Source organism: Caretta caretta, chromosome 3 (genome assembly GCF_965140235.1).
Source record: "Caretta caretta isolate rCarCar2 chromosome 3, rCarCar1.hap1, whole genome shotgun sequence".
NCBI lineage: Eukaryota > Metazoa > Chordata > Testudines > Cheloniidae > Caretta > Caretta caretta.
In genome coordinates, this window is record NC_134208.1 from 94,625,827 (window position 1) to 94,653,518 (window position 27,692).

A 27,692-nucleotide genomic window follows, 5' to 3' on the forward strand; every position below is an offset into this window, starting at 1 on the left:
GCTGCTTACAGATCACAATCTGACAAAGGCTTTTATTCCTTCCATGGCCACTTTGTTTGAAATTAACATTTCCTGTTACCATCCTTAAATTCTTCATTAGCATTTCACACGATCTCTGAGTGATTTAGTTACAGGGTTATACAAACGTTTGCAATTATGTAATCGCAAACTAGGATATTTCACTAGTTTTCATTAATTGAACACCTGAATACATTCTCATATTAACACACACTTTAATCTAGGGTTATCTAATTACTGGAGCATACATATTGTAACTGTAATTACAGGGGTATATGCAATGTAATACTATAGCTCTTACGTAGAGGCGAGATATATATATATATATATATATATATATATATATATATATATATATAGTGAAAACAACAACATTAGCATCTCTTTTGATCTCTGTTAGCTAGGGCTGTCAATTAATCGCAGTTAGCTCACGTGATTAACTCAAAGTTAATCGCAATTAAAAAAATTGCAATTAATCGCACTGTTAAACAGAATATCAGTTGAGATGTATTAAATATTTTTGGATATCTTTCTACATTTTCAAATACATTGATTTCAATTACAACACAAAATAGAAAGTGTACAGTGCTCGTTTATATTTTTGATTACAAATATTTGCACTTTAAAAATGATAAAAGAAATGGTATTTTTCAATTCATCTCATACAAGTACTGTAGTATAATCTCTTTATCGTGAAGGTGGAATTTACATATATAGATTTTTTTTTGTTACATAACTACATTAAAAAACAAAACAGTGTTAAACTTTAGAGCCTACAAGTCCACTCAGTCTTCTTTTTTAGCCAATCACTAAGAGAAACAAGTTTGTGCACATTTAGGGGAGATAATGCTGTCCGCTTCTTATTAACAATGTCCCCTGAAAGTGAGAACAGACATTCACATGCTACTTTTGTAGCTGGCATTGCAAGGTATTTACGTGCCAGATATGCTAAACATTCGTATGCCTCTTCATCCTTTGGCCACCATTCCAGAGGACATGCTTCCATGCTGACAACACTCATTCCAAAAATAATGCATTAATTAAATCTGACTGAACTCCTTGAGGGGAGAATTGTATGTTTCCTGCTGTTTTACCTGCATTCTGCCATATATTTCATGTTCTAACAGTCTGATGATGACCCAGCACATGTTCTTCATTTAAGAACACTTTCACTGCAGATTTGACAAAATGCAAAGAAGGTACTAATGTGAAATTTCTAAAGCTAGCTACAGCACTCGACCCAAGGTTTAAGAATTTGAAGTGCCTTCCAAAATCTGAGAGGGACAAAGTGTGGAGCATGCTTTCAGAAGTCTTAAAAGCACAACACTGTGATGCGAAAACTACAGAACCCGCAACACCAAAAAAGAAAATCAACTTTCTGCTGGTGGTATTTGAGTCTGATAATGAAAATGAACATGCGTTGGTCTGCACTGCTTTGGGTTGTTATCTAGCAGAACCCGTCATCAGCATGGACGCACATCCTCTGGAATCATGGTTGAAGTATGAAGGGACATATGAATCTTTGTAAAAAATAAATACAAAGTTAGCACTGTACACTTTGTATTCTGTGTTGCAATTGAAATCACAATATTTGAAAATATCCAAATATATTTTAAAAAATGGTTTTCCGTTTATTGGTTAACGTGCAATGAACTGGGTTTTTTTTTTTAGCTGGGAGCCGCAGGGACATGTGGAGCTGGGTAGGGAGCCCCTGCCAGCCCTACCAACCGCCATCACCAGTGGAGGTTCCGTACCAGCTCCCACAGGAGTCCTGGACCATGTCTCTTCTCTCCCACAAGCACCCACAGCCCAAGTTTTACTTAGGGGTATATAGTAAAAGTCATGGACAGGTCACAGGCTGTGAATTTTTGTTTTCTGCCCATGACCTGTCCGTGACTCTTACTAAAAATGCTCATAACTAAAACGTAGCCTTAATCACAGTGGGTACTTCTCTGTAAATTTCCAGTCGGCAAACTGGCAATTTGAGATAGACAGCTGCTTCTTCATGTCGGTTCTTATTCCCTTTGACTGCTGTCTATTCCCCCAGAAACTCAGACTTCATATTTTTTTTTTTTAAATCTTTAGAAGGTATAATTAATTTGGAGAGAATACATTATAGAATAACAGCTGAAGAGAGATAATTTGATGAGGAAGGATAACTGGTTTTGGTTCACTGGTAGTTCCAAAGAAATAAAAAAGGGTTGAACAGAATCTTTGGCAAATTGAAAAACTCAGCAAATTTTGTTTGGAGTTGAAGAAAATGTTGTGTATGTCCTGAAATGAACCATTTTGTTTCCAGACAGTTTTTAGCATCAAAACAAAGGAATAGAAGGGCTAGATTCACAAAATGGCAGGAGGGAGGTGGTATTGTCTCTCTTATAACCTTTAGCTGTTAGTGGCTAGGGCACTCACCTAGTATTGGGAGACAAGGGTTCATTTCCCCCTCAGCCTGATATGGAACAGCAATTTGAAATTGGGTCTCGTGTATTGCATGACAGTGCTCTTATCACTGGGCTATTGCATATTCTGGTGTGGATCTCCGTCTGTCCTGTTGAAGCTATTTCACAGTGTATAAATTCATTACTGGAACAGGGGCATGTACTTGGTCTCCTACCATCAATGTGAATGCCCTAACATTCAGGCATTAGAATACTCACTCTGTCTCTGACCTGGTGACTGTTCAGGTATTTTATACAAAGTGGAACAGCTTTGACGGGAGAGTTGAGACATGCTGGCTCCACGTTGCCCTGTATCCCAGGGGTTAGGGCACTCTTCTCTGGTCTCCCACGCTGCAGTTCAAATCCCTGCTCCATATCAGACGGGAAGGGGAACTGAACTGGAGGGATCTCCCATAGCCCAGACAAGTATCCTAACTGTTTGAGCTAAAACTTACAGGAGAGGCATCACTGCCACCCATACTTCTGGCTGAAATTATTTGGGTAATTTGCATCAGATCTGTGAATAGTTTTGGGTTGACCAAAACAGCACTTTATGGCAAATATATTATTTTTTCAAATTTTCCCCAGCTCTAATCAGACCATTCCCATGGGCTGCTTTGAGTTCTGTGCTATGTAACTTTCTTCCAAGGCTTCTGCCGATGGTACTTCATAGGAAGGATGTATAACTTTGTGAATTGTCTTAAAGAGCCTGACCTTTTTTTTTTTTTTTTTGTGAAACTGTATTAACGTAAGGGCTTTTTTTCTTAAGTTTGAGTTTAGCTTTCTAAATCACTTTTGTTGAAACAGGGAAAATGAATCTCTTTGGAGGGAAGTGGCAGAATTGAGAGCAAAACACTTGCAGCAGCAACAGGTTATTCGAAAGGTAAGACTTAATTTGCGGATTATACAGCTGCTTCTATCTGATTAGATATATTTTATGTGCACAGGCTGATTTATGTTGTCCTTACTCTGACTACCTCAGTCTATGCTATGTGAAATCTAGTTTTCTTTAAAATAGTAAGATCTTTAATCTTCGTTAACTCAGCATGTGGCCATCTATAAAGAGACTGAAGGATTACAGGGATGCCATCGTGTTTGCCTCTTTACTTTCCTAGGAAAGCCCTCTCCAGGGCAACTTTAAATTGGCTTCTTCCCCTCCCTCCCTAGTTTTGGAGATGCCTCCATTGGTAGAATCCCCAGCAGAATTATGTGTGAATAACTTGATGCACTAGCAGCAATTGAAGTGATTAAATTCTAAAATACATTTTAGGAACGAAGTAATGTTTTTGGTCACTTATTAGCTGATGTCAGCATGACCTGGTTCATTGATGCTGAAAATGAAATACAATTACAAGGTTAATTTGAATTAAGCCATATAGTATGTAGTTAAAGATTAAAAATGTAGCTGTCAACTCAAAGCTACAATGGTGGACAGGATTCCAAGGTCTCAAGGAATAGGATTTTGGGTTTTTTAGAGGAAGATCAGTAGATTTGGTGGTAGGTAGGATATAGAAGCAAATACTTATCGAACTTTTATTTTAAAAAATTGTGAAACTGATAAAATAGTCAAACAAAATACTTTATTCCTATTTTTACAGCATATCAGTTGCCAAGAAAAGAAGCAAAACTATATTTTTGTAAATAGCAAATTTTAAAAGTAGTTTCTTAAAGAGCAGAAAATGAAGCAAATGTGAGCTGTGTTTTGTACCACATGTTCCTGTGGGAGTAGTAAAATATTGGAGCATTTGAGAGAACATTCACTTTTTTACTCTTTCCCATGTGGCATCTGGGTCTCTTGATTTTTGGACTTGACAGTGAATTGTGTTCATTTTTGTTACAGAATACTTTTCTCTTCTGAAGATGTTTTTGCTGGGAATTTCTTTGACAGCCTCCAGTTCACAAATTTCATGTGAAACTACCTAGTAAAATAACTTGAAATCCTGTGTTAGATCACATCTCTGCCATGTTGTACCTATAGAGCATTTACTGTGGGGGGGTTCAGTAAGATACTCATATTCTTGTTGTTGGTAGGATCTCTTTCGTACAACACTGATCATTCCTGTGAACTTGTGAAATTGCTTGTTGGAAGTATTTGCAAGATACAGTAGTTTAATGTCACTAGTAGAAGAGCCTGTTGAACGGAAGCTGTAGATGGTACATCCAGGTTAGATCACTGGTCTAACCTTTTAGGGACCTAGTTTTATACCCTGGTTGGGCAGCAGGTAAAAACTGTGTACATGTGGTCTTTGCTTCTATTTGCACATCATAAGACAACCATACAGTAAGCAATCTGTGCAGTGGAGGCTAGTGCTGAAGTAGCAGAATAGTTATATGTGCCTTGCTTGAACAAATGAGATTAGGCCTTCGGTTGTAAGTGTCCTAAACATTCAGTATCAAAAACTATTTTAGTATGTCTCAGCGGCACTGCTATGGATACCCGCATGGCCCCACAGTATGCCAACATTTTTATGGTTGACTTAAAGCAACGCTTCCTCAGCTCTCGTCCCCTAATGCCCTTACTCTACTTGCGCTATATTGATGACATCTTCATCATCTGGACCCATGGAAAAGAAGCCCTTGAGGAATTCCACCATGGCTTCAACAATTTCCATCCCACCGTCAACCTCAGCCTGGTTCAGTCCACACAAGAGATCCACTTCCTGGACACTACAGTGCTAATAAACAATGGTCACATAAACACGACCCTATACCGGAAACCTACTGACCGCTATTCCTACCTACATGCCTCCAGCTTTCACCCTGACCACTCCACACGATCCATCGTCTACAGCCAAGCTCTGCGATACAACCGCATTTGCTCCAATCCCTCAGAGACAAACACCTACAAGGTCTCTATCAAGCATTCTTACAACTACAGTACCCACCTGCGGAAGTGAAGAAACAGATAGAGCCAGAAGAGTTCCCAGAAGTCACCTACTACAGGACAGGCCTTACAAAGAAAATAACAGAACGCCACTAGCCGTCACCTTCAGCCCCCAACTAAAACCCCTCCAACGCATTATTAAGGATCTACAACCTATCCTGAAGGATGACCCAACACTCTCACAAATCTTGGGAGACAGGCCAGTCCTTGCCTACAGACAGCCCCCCAACCTGAAGCAAATACTCACCACCAACCACATACCACACAACAGAACCACTAACCCAGGAACCTATCCTTGCAACAAAGCCCGTTGCCAACTGTGCCCACCTATCTATTCAGGGGACACCATCACAGGGCCTAACAACATCAGCCACACTATCAGAGGCTCGTTCACCTGCACATCCACCAATGTGATATATGCCATCATGTGCCAGCAATGCTCCTCTGCCATGTATATTGGTCAAACTGGACAGTCTCTACGTAAAAGAATAAATGGACACAAATCAGATGTCAAGAATTATAACATTCATAAACCAGTCGGAGAACACTTCAATCTCTCTGGTCACGCTATTACAGACATGAAAGTTGCAATTCTTCAACAAAAAAACTTCAAATCCAGACTCCAGCGAGAAACTGTTGAATTGGAATTCATTTGCAAATTGGATACAATTAACTAACTTAGGTTACCTTGCATAATGACTTAGCCACTCCCAGTCTCTATTCAAGCCTATTTCCCCTTGTTTTTTCCTACACCCCCCCCACCCCCCCGACGTTCTTGTTAAACCCTGGATTTGTGCTGGAAATGGTCCACCTTGATTATCATACACATTGTAAGGAGAGTGATCACTTTAGATAAGCTATTACCAGCAGGAGAGTGGGGTGGGAGGAGGTATTTTTTCATGCTTTGTGTGTATATAAAAAGATCTTCTACACTTTCCACAGTATGCATCCGATGAAGTGAGCTGTAGCTCACGAAAGCTTATGCTCAAATAAATTGGTTAGTCTCTAAGGTGCCACAAGTACTCCTTTTCTTTCAGTGAGTTTAGTTAACCTTTCTTGTCTTTCCGTGTCTACATAGCTGCATTTCACCAACTCCATCATTATCTGTGTATGCAGCCTGTACCGTTGATATCATCCATACCTGTACCTTTTTTCAGTTAATCTACTGGAATGTTCTTCTCTTATGGCTTACCCAGAGAAGTTCTCTAGGGTACAGATGTGGGAACCTGCATGAAAAAACCCCCTAAGCTTATTTTTACCAGCTTAGGTTAAAACTTCCCCAAGGTACAAACTATTTTACCTTTTGTCCCTGGACTTTATTTGCTGCCACCACCACCAAGCATCTAACAAACATAATAGGGAAAGAGCCCGCTTGGAAACGTCTTTTTCCCCCCAAGTCTCCTCAAGCCCTACACCCCCTTTCCTGGGAAAGGCTTGATAAAAATCCTCACCAATTTGCATAGGTGAACACAGACCCAAACCCTTGGATCTTAAGAACAATGAAAAAGCAATCAGGTTCTTAGAAGAAGAATGTTAATTGAAGAAAAAGTAAAAGAATCACCTCTGTAAAATCAGGATGGTAAGTACCTTACAGGGTAATCAGATTCAAAACATAGAGAATCCCTCTAGGCTAAACCTCAAGTTACAAAAAGACACAAAAACAGGAATGTAAATTCCATTCAGCACAACTTTTTTTTATCAGCCATTTAAACAAAACAGAATCTAACTCATATCTAGCTAGATTGCTTACTGACTTTTTACAGCAGTTCTGACCTGCGTTCCTGCTCCGGTCCTGGCAAAAGGAACACGGATAGAGAGAACCCTTTGTTCCCCTCCCACTCCAGCTTTGAAAGAATCTTGTCTCCTCATTGGTCATTTTGGTCAGGTGCCAGCAAGGTTGTCTTGGCTTCTTAACCCTTTACATGTGAAAGGGTTTTTCCTCTGGCCAGGAGGGATTTAAAGGTATTTACCCTTCCGTTTATATTTGACAGATGTGGAGAAACTGGACAGGATCCAGAAGCAAGTGACAAAAATACTGGAAGGAATGGAATGCAAGCCATGAGAGCAAAGGCTAAAGGAACTGTGGGAATTATGTTTAGTTTGGAAAATAAGAGATTGAAGAGGGATGTGATAATGGTCTTCAAATACTTGAAAGGCTTCCATAAAAAAGATGGAGAAAAGTTGTTCTGTCTTGCCACAGAGGGCAGGATAAGAGACAATGGGTTGAAGATTTAGATTAAATCTCAGGGAAAAACTTCTTAACTGTAATAACGGGGGATAATGGAACAGACTGCCTAGGGAAGTTGTGGAAGCTCTTTCACTGGAGGTTTTCAAAAGGAAGCTCGATATCCATCTGTCTTGGATGGTTTAGGCACAAATCCTGAATCTTGGCAGGTTAGACTAGGTGACCTTTGCAGTCCCTCCTAAGTCTATGATTCTAAGTATGATAAACTTTGTAGTTTTACTACTGTGGGCTACTATTGGTTTTGTTTGTGGGTTTGTTTGGGTTTTTTTGTTTTGGTTTTGGTTTTTTGGGGGTGTGTTTTTTTGTTTGTTTGTTTGTTTTTGACAAAACCTCGCATCGTAGTGTTTACTTATCTTCCTTTTCTTGTAGATTGTACAGTTCATTGTTACTCTGGTGCAGAATAACCAGCTAGTGAGTCTAAAACGCAAACGGTAAGTACGGTATTGAAAAAAATAATTTTGTAAATGTTAACCAGCGAATACGGGTTTCTTTTGCTGGGCTGCTTTTCTCTTTAGAAGTATTTTTTCATGCTTTAGTTGTGTTCATGCTACTGATTTCTCTCCCCCACCCCCTCCCGGTTTAGGCCACTACTTCTGAATACCAATGGACCTCCGAAGTCCACTATGTTTCAGCAGATCGTCAAAGAAGCAGCTGACAAAAACCATCATGTAAGTTGATTTTGAAGTGGACATTATTTGTTCATGTGGCAACTGGAGGGATGGAGAAAGGTGAACAAGTATTAACAGGAGTGACCTATAGTGGCTGCAGTTGTGCTATATTAGCTAAAAGTGAGGCAAAAGAGGGGGAGAAGAGTGTTTTGAAGTGAATAACAGCTGTGTGCCAATGAACTATTTTCATGGTAGTTAAACCATTTCCATTGTAATGTGTGTTTGTTTCCAGCTTTTGTTTTGACACTGTTCTTGCTGATTTACAGTGTTGATATATTTTTGTATCACTCTCCAAGGTTTCTGGCTTATTTTGTTTTACATTGTCTGATCTTTGGTGGATTTTAACTGTTATCATCTTGAGTTTATTTTATGAAAGTAGTTAATCACTCAACAAAATTTACAGCTATATACCTAATTGTTTAAATGTTCTGTTACAAAATTATTTATGCCAAATAATTAAAATATGAATATAAATCTGTGTGGAAAAGTGTCTTGTGTCTTAAGCGTTTTCCTAGGATATCTAGAACTTTTTTTAAAATTAGGTATTCAGTTAGGGCTCTTAATTGAAGTATTATATTTGGGTCTGATTTTTAGTTTGAAAATTTGATTCTTTTTATCTTTACAGTAGTTGTGCTTTTATAATTCTCAGGTACCACTCAGCAGAACTGAGGGACTAGAGCAGAGGGAGCAGATTTCAGATGACATCATTATTTATGATGTCACTGATGATATTGGTGAGGAAGAAAATACTATGGGTGAAGAAGAAAATGCTCCCATTACTCCAGAAACAAATGAGGATGCTACGTCAGACTCTTCCAAGTAAGAAATATTTTTGAGTACAGAAGGCACTCAGTACTTCAGTATAGACAGGGAGATCCTAACCTTAAAATCTAATTCAGATCTACACAATACAATTTAGCTATATCTTGTATAATTCCATTTCAGTAAAGGAAGCAGTCTTAATCAAAGTGCAGGTATGCGATTTTGAATCATATATTAGTTACTGAAAGTTACTATACATATGCAAATCCTGTGCACTCCAGGCCTGTGGACTGGCTTCACAGAACAAATCTGCAGTTGTAGCTTAGTGTGGCTAGGATAAGAATTCAGCTAAAATAAAACATTTAAAAATGAAGGACCACTGGGGCATATACTACTTTTCTAGAAGTGCCATCTGTATGCTATTCTAATTTCTTGGTCTTTACTTCCTTAGCACAAGATTGGAACCCCCCTAGTTGAATGTTTTTTATACTGTTGAGGGTAGTTGTCATGTGCTACCTCTACCAAGTGTAAATGCTGCCCTCTGAACATTCCAGTCATTTTTTGTTGACTGCAAACCACCATCATTGATTTCTTCACTATTTTAGAGACTGTAAAGCCCTCCAGCCTTCTCAGTTCTATAATTCAAGGGTCAACTTGTGTACATTTCCCCCATTTTACTCCTTAATTCTGTGCTACATACTTTACCTGTTGTCCACACCTGTCTTTATAGTACACTCTCAGGTAAAAGCAGATGATCACTCCAGCCCTTCTGGCTGAAGGATTGTCTCCCAATGTTGCCCTTGGTTTACACTGCATAATAGTGTATAATTTTATGCTTTATGGATTTGAAATCCAGATTTTGTTGCCTGAGACTTAAACTACTGTTTTGGTTTTGGCAAATGGATGCTTTCTCTCTGCGCCCCCCGTGCCGCCCCCTACACACACAGAAAAATGTCATTAAGTGGGAGTACACATCAGTAATTTAAGTAACTTAAAAAAATCTTAGTGTTGTAGTTATTGGGTTTCTAATGCTCTTTTTTTAAAATATAAGTTGAGTGAAGATTAATCTTTGGAAAAAATACCCATTTAAAAGTGTGAAATTTCCTTAGTACTTTAAACACTTGTGAAAATTTCTCCCTGGCATCATGGAGGGAAAAGATTCTTCACTGTCTGTGACCTGCTTCATAATAATGAGATGTGGAACATTGTGAGAGTTGTGGGGCAGGGTTTTTTCATTTCTGGGATCCTTTGCATAGGGACAGGGGAGCATTAGAATGTAGTAAAGGGGAGAAGAGTACACTTCGCAGGATCCTATTCGCCCTTACATCTGTGAGACTTAAATGCTTAAACTGCCCAATGAGCCTAATTAAGCTCATCAGCCATGACAAGATTGGCTTCTCTTCACCAGCCCCATGTTCAGTTCCCATTCTTAGTACCCACCTTCTCTCATAACCACCTATTGATGTTCCTCTAAGGTGTTGTGTTTTTGTTTTTGGTTTTTTTTCCTCCCCTCTCTCCTGGTCCTGTAAAACTTAATCCTACAGAATTAGAAAATAGTAGCAAACAGGCATGAAGTAAAATAAAAATGGTTTTCTCTAGCCTGATACCTTCATCCTTTCTAGTTCCAGTCCAGAAGAATTAAGATTCCTTAATGATTTTGAAGTATTTAATCCCTGGAAAATGCCCTGTAACTGTCCCCTAACAAGCTTCATCTGAATATGAAGCTTGGAGTTGTCCTTCTAACCTACTTTTGCTGAGAAAGTTATATTAAAATTAAGAGAACAGGGAAATTTTAAAACCAAATATTTTCGATTAAAGATGGTCATTAGCTGCTTAATCTTTTTTCCAGTTTCTTGAGATTCTTTTTACTGTATTTTAAACATGGTTTTTGTTACTGCCATAAAACTTTGAGGAGATGGTGAGAGGTTAAAATGGGGCTTAGAATGGAAGTCTAGACTCCCTTAACTAAAGAGTTAGCCACTGTTTACATATTCAGAGTGCTTTGCAGCTACTTAATCCTTATAGCACAACTTTGAAGGAGGTAGTTTGTTGCCTCTTCAGAGTTTAACCCATTTATGGTCTGTTTTATGTATTGCAGTTGTAGTCATTCGCCTGATATTGTAATTGTAGAAGATGATAATGAGGATGACAACATCCCTGTAATTCAGGGGGATAAAAACATCGAACCAGTCACTATCTCAGCCAGTGGTCCCCTCAGTCCTGTCAGTGACAGTACAAGCCCTCTCATGTCTAGTGCTGTTCAACTGAACAACCAGTCAACTCTTACTGCAGAAGACCCTGTCTCAATGATGGATTCCATACTCAGTGAGAATGGAGTAATTTCACAGAACATCAACCTTCTTGGAAAGTGAGTAACTTTGATGCGTTTAAGACAATTGACTAAGTTATAGTTGATACATTCATCAACTGCGTCTTTAACTACTTTCACTGAAAGACTCTTAGGGGCTCTGCAAAGGATTCTTCAAAGATTGAATTTGTGCTCTTTTGCTGCTTTATGGTGTATATAAATAGTGTTCCATGTTTTCAGTTTATTTGTTTAAAAAGAAAAAAAAACACTTTAGGAATGTGTTAGTGTTTTTTTTCCCAAACATTAAAACAGAGATGAAATGGGTTTTAAAAAAAATAACTAATCTGGGCAAAAGGAAAAACAAAAAAACCCTTTCATAATATGCACATTTTACTACAGTATAACTGAAACTCTATGTTCAAAGATGCTTTTTGCCTTTCTCAGAGCTAGTAGTTTTTCCACAAATCTTGGTTTACGTATGCTCGCATAATTTTCTTTGAAGTATCCTCACTCATGTGGAGCCTCTTTTTGTCTTAGAGGTAGTCCAACTTTGAAAATGCATCAATATATCCAGGGGGCACACTCAAAGCTCACCGTGCCCCTTTGCTGAAGTTGGGAAGTGTCTTGATGACTATTCCAAAAAGCCAGTACATTAAAAGCCAGTACATTAAGTTTCACATTGTCAGGGTTAGGCACATTCATGTCCGTAGTAAAGTCCCTTTTCAGATTTGAAATGTCATCTTCAGGAGCAAATGGCTGGAACACTCTGGCATAATGGTCGTAGTCTATTGCAAAATTCACCTTGAGGATTCCAAAAAGGATCTTTGGCACCAAACACTGCGGGGTTCAAATTATGGGCAATGGTCTCCCATTTCTCACTGAGCACTGTGTTGAAGGTTTTGAACTTTTTTTAAAAAAACTTTTTTCATGTTCTGGAATCAGAATGATTTCCAGAAACAGCTGGGTTTTCTCACCGTATGTTTCTCCTGCAGCTTTTGTGCTCAATTCAGCTGAGATTTTGATTGTCAGGATCTAGTAAACATCTGCATTAGCAAACATGTTGGCAGTAGTTGGAGAAAACTCCAGTGTTTTCTACATGTCCCACAGAGTTTCCAAGTTTTCAACAACGAACATTGCCTGGATGCACAGAATCTGGTGGTCATTTTCTTTCAGTTTTTTCAGGGTCTGCTTTAGAACCAACAAACTCAAGATGATCTAGAGAAGCATAGCACAGTCCACACGTTATTTACATGACAAGCAGCGAAGTATAAGCTCATCCACCAATGTGGCACAACAGGGGTAGGTAATTGGCAGTCAGCTCTGCACTCATTTCACACTATGTAAAGCAAAGTCGTCAGCTTGTTCACATTTTTGAAAATGGCCCCAAATCCAAAGATCTAAGATTTCACGTCTTTCATTTCTTCTGTAACAGTAGCTGCTGACACCACACAACAGTAGTCAGATGAGCAGGATAGGCAATGTGTAGCAGCTCCGGTTTCTGATTGAGTTTAATCTCCCATGCAAACTTAGCCATGTCAGAAGCAGAATCTGTGTTCGTTGTGGCCACATTTTCCCACATTTGTTGGTACATTTCAAACATGTCCGTGAAATAAAAAACGAAAACAAAAGTCCAAGAATTGGATAGACCAAAGCATCAGAAGATTTGTCAAAAATCAATCTAGACACCACATTCCCATTAATTCATTCTATCTGTTTATATACTAAAGCACTGTCATTTTTCTTTTAGAAACTTACGAGTGAGGTTGTCTGCATTAGGAAGGGTTTTTGCGGCTGTAGACAGTATTGTCACACAGCGTCACCAGTAGGCCCCTCTGCAATTAAGAGTGGTTGTCCAGTGAAACAAAGAGCACACACAAATTCATTGACACAATCTTCTCTTTCATGGAAGCCCTGGTGAAAGCTCCTGGTATTGACTGTTTATCCTGAAGCTCACTTTCTTAGAATCATAGAATATTAGGGTTGGAAGAGACCTCAGGAGGTCATCTATTCCAATCCCCTACTCAAAGCAGGACCAACACCAACTAAATTATCCCAGCCAAGGCTTTGTCAAGCCGGGCCTTAAAAACCTCTAAGGATGGAGATTCCACTACCTTCCTCGCGAAATCGTGTTTCTTAATATCCAGCCTAGACCTCCCCCACTGCAACTTGAGACCATTGCTGCTTGTTCTGTCTTCTGCCACCACTGAGAACAGCCTAGTTCCATCCTCTTTAGGAACTCCCCTTCAGGTAGTTGAAGGTTGCTATCAAATCCTGCTCACTCTTCTCTTCCGCAGACTAAATAACCCCAGTTCCCTCAGCCTCTCCTCATAAGTCATGTGCCCCAGTCCCCTAATCATTTTCGTTGCCCTCCGTTGGACACTCTCCAATTTGTCCACATCCCTTCTGTAGTGGGGGGGACCAAAACTGGACGCAGTACTTCAGGTGTGGCCTTACCAATGCCGAATAGAGAGGAATAATCACTTCCCTCTATCTGCTGGCAATGCTCCTACTAATACAGTCCAATATGCCATTGGCCTTCTTGGCAATGAGGGCACACTGCTGACTCATATCCAACTTCTCGTCCACTGTATTCCCCAGGTCCTTTTCTGCAGAACTGCTGTTTAGCCAGTCAGTCCCCAGCCTGTAGCGGTGCATGGGAGTCTTCCTTCCTAAGTGCAGGACTCTGCACTTGTCCTTGTTGAATCTCCTCAGATTTCTTTTGGCCCAATCCTCCAATTTGTCTAGGTCACTCTGGACCCTATCCCTACCCTCCAGTGTATCTACCTGTCCCTATAGCTTAGTGTCATCTGTGAACTTGCTAAGGGTGCAATTAATCCCATCACCCAGATCATTGATGAAGATGTTGAACAAAACAAGCCCCAGCACCAACCGCTGGGGCACTCCGCTTGATACCAGCTGCCAGCTAGACATCGAGCCGATCACTACCTGTTGAGTCTGACAATCTAGCCAGCTTTCTGTCCACTTTGGATCCAATCCATACTTTTTTTAACTTGCTGGCAAGAATACAGTGGGAGACCATATCAGAAGCTTTGCTAAAGTCAAGATCACATCCACCCCTTTCCCCATCTCCACAGAGCCAGTTATCTCCTCATAGAAGGCAGTCAGGTTGGTCAGGCATGACTTGCCCTTGGTGAATCCATGCTGACTGTTCCTGATCACTTTCCTCTCCTCCAAGTGCTTCAAAATGGATTCCTCGAGGATCTGCTCCATGATTTTGCCGGGGACTGAAGTGAGTCTGTAGTTCCCCGGGTTCTCTCTCTTTCCTTTTTTAAATATGGGCACTATATTTGCCTTTTTCCAATCATCCGGGACCTCCCCCGATCGCCATGAATTTTCAAAGATAATGGCCAATGGCTCTGCAATCACATCAGCCAACTCTCTCAGCACCCTTGGATGCATTAGATCTGGACTCATGGACTTGTGCACATCCAGCTTTTTTAAATAGTCTTTAACCTGTTTTTAACACTGAGGGCTGCTCACTCCCTCCCCATGCAGCAGTCTGGGAGCTGACCTTGTCTGTGAAGACTGAGGGGAAAAAAAAAGCATTGGGTACTTCAGCTTTTTCCACATCTGTCACTGTGTTGACTTCCCCCATTCAGTAAGGGTCCCACACTTTCCCTGACTGTGTCGTCTTGTTGCTTCGTGTCATTCGCTTTCAACATGCTTGTTTTTGTTCTGTCAGCATGAGCCCTGACCTCAATGCTGTAGTCCTTGCAGCACAATGCATCCTTTTCACTCCCATCTTTACTTTCATTGACAATTTCTAAGCACTGATTTTCTTGTTGATATTCAGGCATATATTAATGTTTTCACCCTATGTTTACTTTTTTTTAACTTTTTCTGTGGAGGATAGATTGTTTAAACTTAGCGCCGCACTAAACAGACGCAAAGAAATAGGGAAGGCAACGTCTTAGCACAATATTAACGTTGTTTCATTTTTCTGACCTTCACCATGTGTGTGCTGTGTTTTTACACTGCAGAGCTGCAGGACATAACAATTGTGTAAAGCGTTAATGTTTAACAAAAATAAGTACCTGGGAGAAAAAATTGAGTGGATTAATCCACAGATGTTAATTAGTAAAACCTGAACTCCTTTAATTTAAAAAAAAAAAAAAAAAAAAAATGGTGAAAACGGAGAACTCAGAATACTATATATAAAGAAGTCTTGAAAGCTATTTAAAAAATATTGTCCTATATGTTTTTTTATCATAGAAATATCAGCAATCCTGGTCTTTCCTGTTTTTGCTAGAGGTCTACTCCGGGGAGGTCTTGAGGATATTTACTGTTACTTCTTGCACCATAATTTGAACGGTGGAAGTATTTGTTAAAATTAAAGACCTTCCTTCATCCAAAATGTTACTTCAGTTAAATAGGTGACATTTAAAACTTTGTTTTTTATTAGTCTAAGATTCCCTTTTTTCAAATGCTATATTTGCACTTCCTTTACTTTTGTGATGACAGCATTTTACTGGTTTTCTGGTCATAGTCTTCCAGCCTAGATAGACATAGTCTAAATTTTAAATGTGAAACATCTTTGTAATGTGTATTTTGCTCATTCAGGTCCTCGTTATGTATCATAAAAAAAATCAAATAAGGGCACAAAATCAGTCCCTCCCTCCTTGCAGGTCACCTTAAGAATGGATTTTTATTTTTTTTCCTTGCTGGATATGAACTCTTTTTTTTTTTTTTTTTTTTTTCAAAGCCTCTGACAGACTTTTATTATTGCACTCTAAAGGTGTTTTTTGTTTTTGTTTTTTTTTACATGGTTTCAGTTAAAAACAAAAGCTAAAGGCTACTACATTGTCTTTAGAGTATATATTGTATAGCAGAGGAAATAACTAACTTACTTACATTAATTGCAATCAGCACTTGCTGGTGGAATGTGGTGTTCTTTTTTAATTGTCTTTTGAATCACTTTTGCATTCTTCTTTTTCATCCCCGCATGCAACCATCTGATTACTTTTGTACTGTTGCCTTGTAATATAAAAGGATTTACTTTCAGCTTTAAAAATAATTCTAATTAACTGAAAGTGACTTCTGCTCTCCTTTATTGTGGAAACAGCAGCGTTGTGAGTGGGTCACAGCCTATTGATTTGTGAATGTCAGATGTATAAATTGACAATCCTGTCAAACGTTCTTAACTGTTTGACATCAGGCAGAGAGAAATATCGTATCAGCACTTGCCAGTGCCGTTTTAAACAAGCAGTGATGATGGTACTGTTACATATACCTATTCCAATGGCTGAATTATAAAGCTTCTGTATCTCTATAACAAATTTTCATAGGTACCCTGCACCTCACTTGATTTTTTTTTTTTTCTTTTCATGCGGTCAGTAGAAATGTTGCTGCTATTTCAGAACACAAAATCCTCTTTCTTTTCTATCTTCCAGAGTTGAGCTATTGGATTATCTTGACAGTATTGATTGCAGTTTAGAGGACTTCCAAGCCATGCTGTCAGGACGACAGTTCAGCATAGACCCAGATCTTCTGGTTGATGTATGTATTTCTAGTAACTTTCTCTGTTTTTTGTTTTGTAATGAACAAGATCATATAGGATACACATTTCTCAAGAGGTTTCAGAGTAGCAGCCGTGTTAGTCTGTATATGCGAAATGAAAAGGAGGACTTGTGGCACTTTAGAGACTAACAAATTTATTTGAGCGTAAGCTTTCGTGAGCTAAAGCTCACTTCATCGGATGCATCTGATGAATGTGATGCATGTAGCTCACGAAAGCTTACGCTCAAATAAATTTTAGTCTCTAAAGTGCCACAAGTCCTCCTTTTCATTTTTCAAGAGGATATTTGTATCATAAAGCTTTGTTTAAAGTTTTAATGCAAAAAAGTTCATGCATCTTTAAAGGCTGCACAATTATAAAATTAAAATCAAATTCAAACATTTCTACAGTTACAATTTAGTCTTATTGCTTATCCTGTATATTGCATACTAAACATTTTAACATAAAGCCTTTATAACAAGGAAACAGATATGCAAAAGTTTGTCTCCAAAGTAGCAGAATTAATATTAATGTAGAAATCTTTTGTATTTCCTGACACTTATTACTTTAGCTGTGCCACATGTGCAAATGTGGCACTTTTTTTTCTTCCCTTAAAAAAAAAAAAAAATGGGGAGGAAGGAAACACAAATCATAGTGCATGCTTCAGTACTGGTATAGTGCTTCCAAATGCCCCTGAAGTCCATGCTCTTTTAACTGCTACACCAATTTATGTATGTTTAGTAGAACTGGTACTGTTGACTAGAACTCTGTGTACTTCCGTGAAGTTGGCCAAAAGTGGATAAGGGAACCAAAGATTGGATCAGGCCTGAAGCCATGAGGTAGAAGTTCTAGCACAGTGGTTTTCAAAGTTCAGGTCTCAGAGTAACAGCCGTGTTAGTCCGTATTCGCAAAAAGAAAAGGAGTACTTGTGGCACCTTAGAGACTAACCAATTTATTTGAGCATAAGCTTTCATGAGCTACAGCTCACTTCATCGGATGCAAACTTTCAGGTCGCGACCCAATAGTGGGTCGCGGAATGCAAGTTACTGGGTCACCTTGCTCAGCACTCGGGGACTCTGGCAGCCAGCCAGTAAAAACAAGTCCCTACCTGTTCTGACACCACACCGCACCTGGAAGCGGCCTGTAGGCAGGGCCAAGGGGCTTCATGCGCTGGCTCCGCATTCCCATTGGCTGGAAACTGGCCAATGGGAGCTGGGGGGGGGGGGGTGCTGCCTGCAGGCAAGAGCTGCATGGAGCCGCTTGCGCGCATCTCTGCCTAGGATCTGGACCTGCTTGCTGCTTCAGGGGCTAGGGAGACCAGGTGTTCCAATTTTATAGGGACAGTCCCGATTTTGGGTTTTTTCTTATATAGACTCCTATTAACACCCACCCCCATCCCAATTTTTCACATTTGCTGTCTGGTCACCCTATCTGGGGCGCAGCACGGTGCCAGGACAGGCAGGAAGCCTGCCTCTGCACCCTGGCTGTGCCGCTGGCTGGGAGCTGCCAGAGGTAAGCTCGTGCCCCAGTCCCCTGCCCCAGCCCCGAGCACCCCCACACACACACCTGGAGCCCTTTCCTGCACCCCAACCCCCTCATCCCTGGCCCCACCCCAGAGCTCGCAGCTCAGAGCCCTGATCCCCTCTTGCACCCCAAACCCCACCCCACCCCAGCGCCCCCTTCCACACCCATCATCCCCAGCTCTGTTGGGTCGTGAGCATCAACAATTTTCTTCAACTGGGTTGCCAAAAAAAGCTTGAATACCACTGTTTTAGGACCTGCTTTGTAAATGGGGAAGCGGAGACTGACTCTTTATCACACTCCCAAGGCTCAAGGGCCAAGTATATTCTGGGCCACAAAATTTTGAATTGAGTATGTATTCTAATGGTTCCAAATTGTGCCTAATAATGACACACTTGGGTAGGAGGAAACAGAAGGGAATAAGAGGACTGGCAATCCAGTTTTAGCTAGTGGCTGCTGCCTGTATATATTGAAAAGTGTACTGTTCAGGAAAAAAATTATGCATGCCCAGGCAGGTGCTGTACAACTGTGAATTCTATGTTAGTGTTCATAGGTTTAATTTCCAAATGAAAAGTTTCAAAGTTAAGCAGCTGGGGAGAGAGAGGAGTGGACATTTTTTGCCACATTCATAATTCAAATGAATGAGGTGACTGCTGTTTCAGTCCGTGGGGCCGTAGTTCTCTTATTTTTCCTTTACATCATTCCTCTCACTTAACTGGTCAACTATGTGGCAGTTCACACTTTTCTGAATCTGGTGTTTCAGAAACTGCAGGATTAACATACAGCACCGTTCTGAGCTAGACATGGTACTGACATTGCTGTGTTGTGAGCATTACCAGTGCCCTGCAGGTTCAAAATGTAATAGGTCTACTCCACAATTAGGCTTCTCCTTAGCAAATGTTTTGCGCAAAATGGCAAACTTGTAAAAGGGAGTCCAATCCTGCTCAGATCCTATAGGCACTGCATAAAATAAACAATTAATAAAGTGTAGTAAAATATTTACACCCATATATTTAGTGACCTATACTTATACCAACGTTCGGAATTTTAAAACGGTGTTTTGTCTTGTTCAGCTTTTTACAAGCTCCGTGCAGATGAATCCCACAGATCACATCAGTAATACAAAAGTAAGTTCCAAAGCCCACAGTAGCGAGAAATACAAATACAGTTGGAGGTTGGTGAACAGTTTGTCCTTTAGCTGTGCCCATTACTGAAGTGACAAAGCATTTTCATATTTTGTTGTGAATAAAACCTCTAAGTTGGATACAAAAACTGCAGTTGAATTTATTCCTATTCTGCTTTGTAGCTGGAAGGGAAAAACAGCACAAATTGTGGGGGGGAGATAAGGTTTTTATACTACGTTCATCACCATGATATCTAGGGGAAGTATTTAACATTTTTACAGATGAGGAAAGTGAAGCTAATGCTCCTCCAACTTCTAACTGTAGAACAGTAATCCTCCCTCAATGTTAATCTCTCAGTTTCTATTTGGATTCACCAGGGTTTCACTTCATGTTGTTTTCTAGACCAGCATCCATTAAGCCACATGAATAGTTGCCATACAGTTGTAACATCTTTTTACAGGCTAATGCAGGTTATTTTAATAGTTACGTGGACTTTGTCAAGCTTCGCCAGTTGTAACCTTTTTGTTACTTATGCAGACTGGGTTTTTTAAAGCCTATTTCAGATTAAGTTTTGACTTCAATTTCTTTTTTCATTTGGAGACAAAAGGAATAGAAACTACAAAGAGTAATGGACCTCAGCCTGCTTCACAAGACACACACGGTTCTAAGCCCAAATCAGGTTAGTACAGCGAATGGCATGGCTTTCTTTGCAGGAAGAGCTTCATAGCTGAAAAGATGCAAGAGGGAAAAATTGTGAAGTACTTGTTAAAACAATATCCTGTTTAGTCAGGTCTTATCTGCTTGATTGCTTTGTGCTGGTAACATGACAAGAACCAAAATAGTTACTGTGAAGAATTTGCATTGCACCAGATGCAAAGACAAAGCTAATTAAATGTTGGTGTTTCAGACAAATCTGAACAATAAATTGTTTACTTTGCTTCTTGCAACACTTCAATAGTATGTCCAGTTTTTTTAAAAAAGTAACCATTTTGTTCAAAAATATTTTTATAATGTGGTTTGCTTTGTAAAAAGTACACTTAAAATTTTTGGAATTAACACTGTGCATGTAAACTATTAGTGACTTTCTGAAGTATTCTTTTTCTTCCCGTGTAGATAAACAGCTCATTCAATATACTGCCTTTCCACTCCTTGCATTCCTTGATGGGAGTCCAGGTGCAACTGTTGAGGGTGGAAACTCCACATCTGAAACCATGTCCTCCCTAGACAAATCCTTAGAAGTGGATGAGCTTCTGGAAAGCAGCCTGGACCCTGAACCAACTCAAAGCAAGTTAGTGCGGCTGGAGCCACTGACTGAGGCAGAAGCAAGTGAAGCCACACTGTTTTATTTATGTGAACTTGCTCCTGCACCCATGGACACAGATATGCCATTCTTGGATAACTAACATAGCAGGAACTTTGTATATATTCATCAAAACGAACTATTTATTTAGGATATCATTTGGTATCTGGGTTTTTTGGTAAATACTTTGGTTAGTATAACCAGCTATTGTGGAATCTCTCTCCTACCCTCCTCCTTCCCCCTCTCTCCCCCACCCCCCACAGCTGTTTAAGTAGTTGTGTACTTATATAAGATGACATAGACATAGTTGCATATATCAAGTCATACTAAGATACCAAACTTTTTAATTGTTCTCAAATATTTGGCATTTATAGAGAATACAAAATATTCTAGGTAATCAAAATTCATGTCATAATGACCTTTGTTTTATGCTCTTAAGACTTTTTGGTTCTATGTGTGAATGAGTAGAATAACTCTGTATGGTGTAGAACTCAATGTTTTCTGTATTCTGGTTTTCTATTTTTACAACCTTTGTTTAAAAAACTTGGGGGGGGGTGCATCAAGGCCTGACTTGAGCTGTATTTTTTCTGGTTGAATTGGGAACAAAGTGCCTGTTACCGAGTTGACTCTTTGGTTCTGCCTTAGTTCTTCAGTGAGTGTGATCATACATGACAGGAGAGACATGGAAGTTTTTATTTATTCAGACAGGAGCCACTTGCATGCATGAGTACTTCTAACCTGAACCATCCACTTTGATAAAATAAATGTTATCTAAGTGTGACTTTTATTAGGGGTCATCTTTTACATTGTCTACACTTTGAGTCAATGCTTAGAACATATTTTCAGATGAAGTAACTTTAATTCATGTTAGTGATACAACAAAAGACCATCTTAGTTTTCAGTTTCAGAACAATTCATTTAAAACCAGTAATTGTGTGGGATAAATTTCAAGAGGTCAGGTCAGTTTCTACATGAGCTATGTATTAAGTGAAAGATGTACACTTTACTATATTAACATGCTGAGATAGTAGTAAAAATAGAGGTTTTGATATGATTGAGCATGAAATGCTGTTTTTATATACAGATAATGCTGTGTTCACTGTTAGGTAAGGATCTTGTAGCATTTCAGTTAAACACCTGTTTCAAGCTACTTGAATCAGGCAGAAAAAAATCCTTAAATTCTCAGCAGTTTTTGTGCATTGGCTCATCTTCTGTACTACCGGTAAACGATGTATTTGTAGACCTAGGGTACATCTGCACATGGATAAAAGAGCATGACTGGAGTTGGCTCAGGTCAGTGGACTCAAACTCAGAGTGCTAAAAATTGCTCTTGGGCTTGGGCTGGAGCCTCTGCTCTAGGACCTTCCACTGTGAGCCTGAGTCAGCTGATTTAGGCCAGCCATTGTTTGGGGGGGTTTAATCCCTGTGTAGATGTAAAAACTGTAGTGGCTTTGAGTATATTTCCATTAATGGACTTTGTAAAATGTATCTAGAAAGCTACTATTGCATACTCGTTCAGAAGGCACTCTCCTATTAAAACAAGTACCTTTTGGCAAGCATAGCAGTAACTGCTCTTAATACATAAGACCTTATGACAAAAGTTCATATAGTGCTTATTTTTTTGACACTGAGAGGAAATTAACAGTCAACTAAAATGGAAGTAGCTCAGTGAGGTGTACTATATACTATCAGAGGCCACTGGCTGTGTAGGTCTCTGGCTTCACCTGTTGAGGGTGCCTCTGTTTGGTATAAGTGTCTAATCATGTACTGTTGTACCACACAAGAATTCATTTAGTAAACAATTTTGATGTGGCATGAAAAGATTCTTAATGGGTTAGCTGAGTTGCTAGTTTATCAAGTTAATTTCACTAAATACTGCTTAGAGCAGGGGTTCTCAAACTGGGGGTTGGGGCCCCTCAGGGATCACAAGCTGTCAGCCTCCACTCCAAACCCCACTTTGCATCCAGCATTTATAATGGTGATAAATTAAAAACATTTTTATATATTTATGGGGGAGGGTGTACTCAAAGGCTTGCTATGTGAAAGGGGTCACCAATACAAAAGTAAGAACCACTGGCTTAGAGTATCTAATGAAAGGTATATTGAGGGAGGTTAGACCATTTTAAGAGTTTTGGCAGGGGAAGAGAATACAGGTGTAACTAAAACACGTGGTAGAACCACACCTGCAGTGCTCATTGCAACTCAGATGAGGCCTAACATGTTGAGCTCCATGTGCTCAGTCATTTTCACAGTGATCAATATTCAAACTGTTCACTGCTCCTGCATAAGGTCAGCTAACTCTGGGTGTGTTTATGCTATCCCTTCTGTCTAAAGAACTGAGTTCACAGACCAGAAGAAGTGCTTGAAACCAATGTTTGGTCACCTGTCCTCAGGGGATGATGTATAAGATGACAATTCAAATGTAGTGAAGGTACAGGCAGCTGGCTGAAATGCATCTAAGGTGTTCTCTTTATGCCCTTAGTATTAATGTATAACTCAAAAGCTTGAGGTAACTGGTGCAGTGAAGAAAACCCTTAGTTAATTAAGCTAGGTAGGAGTATAGAACCTGGAAGCAGTAAAGGAAAGACTATAGTCATTCTAAATTAAAGTAAGTACTGCCCCTTTGCTACTGCTAACTACTAGAAGGAACCAAATGAGCCAGATGTTTGCTGTTATTAGATGACACTTGAGTTAAGACCTATTTGCTTCTGTCTTCAGTGGCTCAGGAAGTCAAGGTGAAAGTCAAGGTATTTCTAGTAGAGATGAGGTTATACAAAGCACTGGTGAGACCTCACCTGAAATACCATGTACTGTTCTGGTCTCCCATGTTTAAGAAAGATGAATTCAAATTGGAACAGGTACAGAAGGGCTACTAGGATGATCCAAGGAATGGAAAGCTTGTCTTATGAAAGGAGACTTAAGGAGCTTGGCTTGTTTAGCCTAACTAAAAAGGTTGAGGGGAGATATGATTGCTCTCTAAAAATATATCAGAGGGATAAATACTGGAGAGGGAGAGGAATTATTTAAGCTTAGTACCGATGTGGACACAAGAACAAATGGATATAAACTAGTCATTGGGAAGTTTAGACTTGAAATTAGATGAAGGTTTCTAACCATCAGAGGAGTAAAGTTTTGGAATAGTCTTCTAAGGGAAGCAGTGGGGGCAAAAGTCCTATCTGGCTTTAAGATTAGACTCTAAATTTATGGAGGAGATAGTATGATGGGATAACATGATTTTGGTAATTAATTGATCTTTAAATATTTATGGTAAATAGGCCCAATGGCCTGTGATGGGATCTGAGTTACTACTTTCCTGGGTATCTGGCTGATGAATCTTGCCCATATGTTCAGGGTTTAGCTGATTGGTGTATTTGGGGTCAGGAAGGAATTTTCGTCCAGGGCAGATTGGAAGAGGCCCTGGAGGTCTTTTCACCTTCCTCTATAGCATGGGGCACAGGTCACTTGCTGGAGGATTCTCTGCTCCTTGAAGTCTTCAGACCACAACTTGAGGACTTCAATAGCTCAGACTAGGTGAGAGGTTTTTTGCAGGAGTGCATGGGTGAGATTCTGTGGCCTGTGCTACACAGGAGGTCAGACTAGATGATCATAATGGTCCCTTCTGACCTTAGTATCTATGAATTAGATGTAGGATTGAGGGACAGGCTTTAACAATACTCCATTTATGCTTCCTTTAATCAGAAGCCCAGTTTGTTGCCCCTATTTAATGTCAAGTGGAGCTTCAAGCACATACTTCATTATACACCAAGTGTTGGATGCTGTCATCTGCCTATAGCCTTGTCTGGGGTAGGAAGTTAGCCACCTGTGCAAATGCTGAGTGCAGGCAATTTGCACTATAGCAGTTTATCCCTATGTGTACAAGTCACACTACACTGGGGGATAAAAGGAGGGGAACCCCTCATGAACCCTGCTGTAGAAAAAGCTCTTCCTCTGCTATAGAATGCCAGCTGTTGAGAAACACACATTACATGAACTTTCTAAACACCAGTTCGTAGCACTTGTTTTACAAACCAGTAGTTTAGTCTTCAATATGAACTGCATCCCCTGACTAGTTTGTAGCCATCAGAAAATAAAACCACATCTTTATCTGAATGTTTATTGATAGGTAATATGTTCAAAATGACTGTACACAGTATTGGCTTCATCTGCCTTCAAAGGTCACAGGCTCTGACTAACAAGTCAGTCTTACTTAGCCTATGCTAATGTTTGAGCAATTTAAAATAACTTTTAAATGAGATAAGAATTAGCTACATGAGACAGCAGTAGAAACACCATACAGTAGATTATGACTACTGAAGTACAGCTCTGGATTCACTCCCACTGAGATTGTTCGTTTCAATGTCACCCCCAGAGCATACACACACCAGTTTATGTAATTACAAAGCACAATAGCATTTAAAATTTTCAAGAACTACACAAAACTCTATACAAGTTTGTTTTTTAATCAGACCAACTAGTTAACTTGATGCCCAGAGTCCGTTTTCCAGGCACACATCCACTGCTGGCAATGGACACCAGCAGAAAGCAGTACCATAAGATATTAAAACAGATCAGGTTCTAATACTCTGAACTTAAAGATTAACTACTTTTATAGAAGCCAGCTATAGAATGCAAGTCTAATTACTGTAATTTCAGCATTCCCTTTTCTCCAAACTACTGCTCATAAGCATTTGCTGTCACACCCAGCAAGTGACTCATCTTTTGCAAAGAGGCTTGCTACTTTCCTTGCAAATTCTCAGCTTGATTAGAGCCAGAATATAACTTAGCAAGTATTTAAAAAATACTTTGACACAGGTTTACAATATACATCTTTAACTCCTGGGGCCAAATCTTCACAGCATGTTTGTTTTTCCTGTGTCCTTTTGTCAGCAATAGGGCATGTCTAACACACTAACTCCAAAGAGAACATTAACTTCTCTGAAAGTATAGGTTCAAATTCCTGCAATTAGCACTCAAGCTAAATGCATTAATATATATTGCACTGAAAACAAGACCAAGCCAAAGGGCTGCAAGGTATCAGATAGTAGTGTAACATGCACCATTTTAATTGGCCTAAATGTTCAATACTTAGTGAAGGCTGACTTTGAAAACAAGGCAACACGAATTGTCAAAAGTAGCCCTAACTTGCTTAAAATTCCTCCTATAAATCCTGTTTTTTTAACTGTCTAATTAAATAAAGTTCCAAGCCAGTTGTTCTTACACCCTTTGCTACTCGCAGCATTGGGGGAGGCAGGGGAACACAACAAACTGACTGATTTTACATCTACCTCACCCACAGCACTAAACCTGAAGTATTCCTATAAAAACCAATATCATAGTAATTAATCACTGAGCTTGGCTGGAAAAGTCATTTAGTGAAAGGACAAGAGGACATGATCTAAAGGTAATCATGCAGAACAAGGCATAGTCTACTACATGGGCACTAAGCGCACATATTTACAACCACATTTTAGTCTGGAATACTGTTAGTTTCAACAAGAGGTGAAATGAACTGAAGCCTTCAGAGGAGAAGCAGAGCTCAGTCAAAGTCCCGGTTTGTAAGAACCAGCGGAGCCACCAGAGTCCACACATACAGCACAATGCCAATCCAGCTGGAAGATATCTTCACCCAGACAGACGGCCATTTACTAATCATCGTCTCATAGGAAGAGTCAGGACTGGAAAAGAAAAAAAAAAAGCCAGTTACAGGGAGAGTCACTTAGCTATGATTTTTGTTATCTGAAGGTAGACTGGTGTAATAGATTACCAGTGCCTCAGGCTCATGATGAGTTGTTTGAGTTAGCTCAAAGTTTTAAACCCCTAGAATATCTTCCCTGTTGTGCGCAAAGCACAAGCAAACCTTCATGACAATTCCGTTACCAATAACTGCTTTTGCCCTGTTCCTTTCAAAATGGAGACAGATTCATTAGTGGTTATTGATTATTACTGATTTAAAGAACTGGGGGATTGTAAGATTTAGTTCCAGAATAAATTCAATGTCTGTTTGGGAACCTGGGTGTGCACAACAGAGAAAGCTTTGCTATTACCAGAATGTAACTACTTTTATTAGCTCAATTAGTAAAGACACAAAAGCTCCAAACCACATAAAAAGATAGCAAAAACATAATTAAGGTATCTTAACCATTCCTCACGCATAAACTCAAATTTACACCCTTCCTTGGGGATGTGGTGGTAAGAGGGAAGTGTTCAGCCCTCAAACCTGGCATGCCAAACAAAGTCATTTAGAGGGAGACCTGGCATGCAGGTCTCCCTCTTACATGGTGGTCTCATCTATTACAGGACCAAGGGGCTGTCATGAACATTCATACAAATGCCCAGCCTCCCTTGTCCACATTTAACTAATAATGTTGGAGTCTCTTTACCCTATAGGTTAGCATATTATTACATTTCAAGTAATTAAGTCAATTCATTGCCAAGGCAAATTCTCAGATAAAGCATCTGCGAACATATCTTAAAATATCCAAGCCTAGTATCAGTTCAATGTTCTTGTGGTTACCTGGTATAAACTTCCCCCTTAAAACACACCTTCCCCTATGTGCCAAATGCGATATCTTATTCATTACAGTAATGCTAACAGGCATAGTCTCAGACTAAGATGTCTCAAAAATCAAGAAGCTGATCCCTGTAATTATAAACAGAAACTATAAATAAAAAACTTCAAAAACATCAACAACTATTTCCTCCCCAAAAAGACAAGGGAAGGAAAATTAAGCATCAACAACTCCTAACTCTCATTCTACATTAGACCAAACTTGTATTCAGAGCACAGCACTAAGTCCAATCAATAATATCTTGTTTACATGTGCACTAAGCTCTATTTGGCTTCCCTACAAATCTCCTGAGTGGGAAGAAATCTGAGGCTAACAGCCATCTTCTGAGTTTGCCATTATA

The 27,692-nt window shown here is 39.6% G+C and overlaps 2 protein-coding genes across 6 annotated transcripts in view; one reads left to right on the plus strand and one right to left on the minus strand.

Annotated features, from left to right (window-relative positions):
* Positions 1-21,564, plus strand: part of HSF2 (heat shock transcription factor 2) — a 38,896-nt gene extending 17,332 nt beyond the window's left edge. For 3 of the 4 annotated variants that reach the window (XM_048844658.2, XM_048844661.2, XM_048844660.2), the window contains 9 exons: positions 3,264-3,339; positions 7,955-8,016; positions 8,169-8,253; positions 8,903-9,072; positions 11,114-11,383; positions 16,735-16,840; positions 19,433-19,486; positions 20,084-20,162; positions 20,597-21,564. In XM_048844658.2, the coding sequence (XP_048700615.2) occupies positions 3,264-3,339; positions 7,955-8,016; positions 8,169-8,253; positions 8,903-9,072; positions 11,114-11,383; positions 16,735-16,840; positions 19,433-19,486; positions 20,084-20,162; positions 20,597-20,886 (1,192 nt within the window). In that variant the 3' untranslated portion in view covers positions 20,887-21,564. The remainder of the gene's footprint in view (positions 1-3,263; positions 3,340-7,954; positions 8,017-8,168; positions 8,254-8,902; positions 9,073-11,113; positions 11,384-16,734; positions 16,841-19,432; positions 19,487-20,083; positions 20,163-20,596) is intronic. The other variant, XM_048844659.2, reaches the window with a different exon arrangement.
* A 3,319-nt stretch (positions 21,565-24,883) lies between these two features.
* Positions 24,884-27,692, minus strand: part of SERINC1 (serine incorporator 1) — a 31,219-nt gene continuing 28,410 nt past the window's right edge. For both annotated transcript variants that reach the window (XM_048844663.2, XM_075126672.1), the window contains exon 10: positions 24,884-26,458. In XM_048844663.2, the coding sequence (XP_048700620.2) occupies positions 26,320-26,458 (139 nt within the window). In that variant the 3' untranslated portion in view covers positions 24,884-26,319. The remainder of the gene's footprint in view (positions 26,459-27,692) is intronic.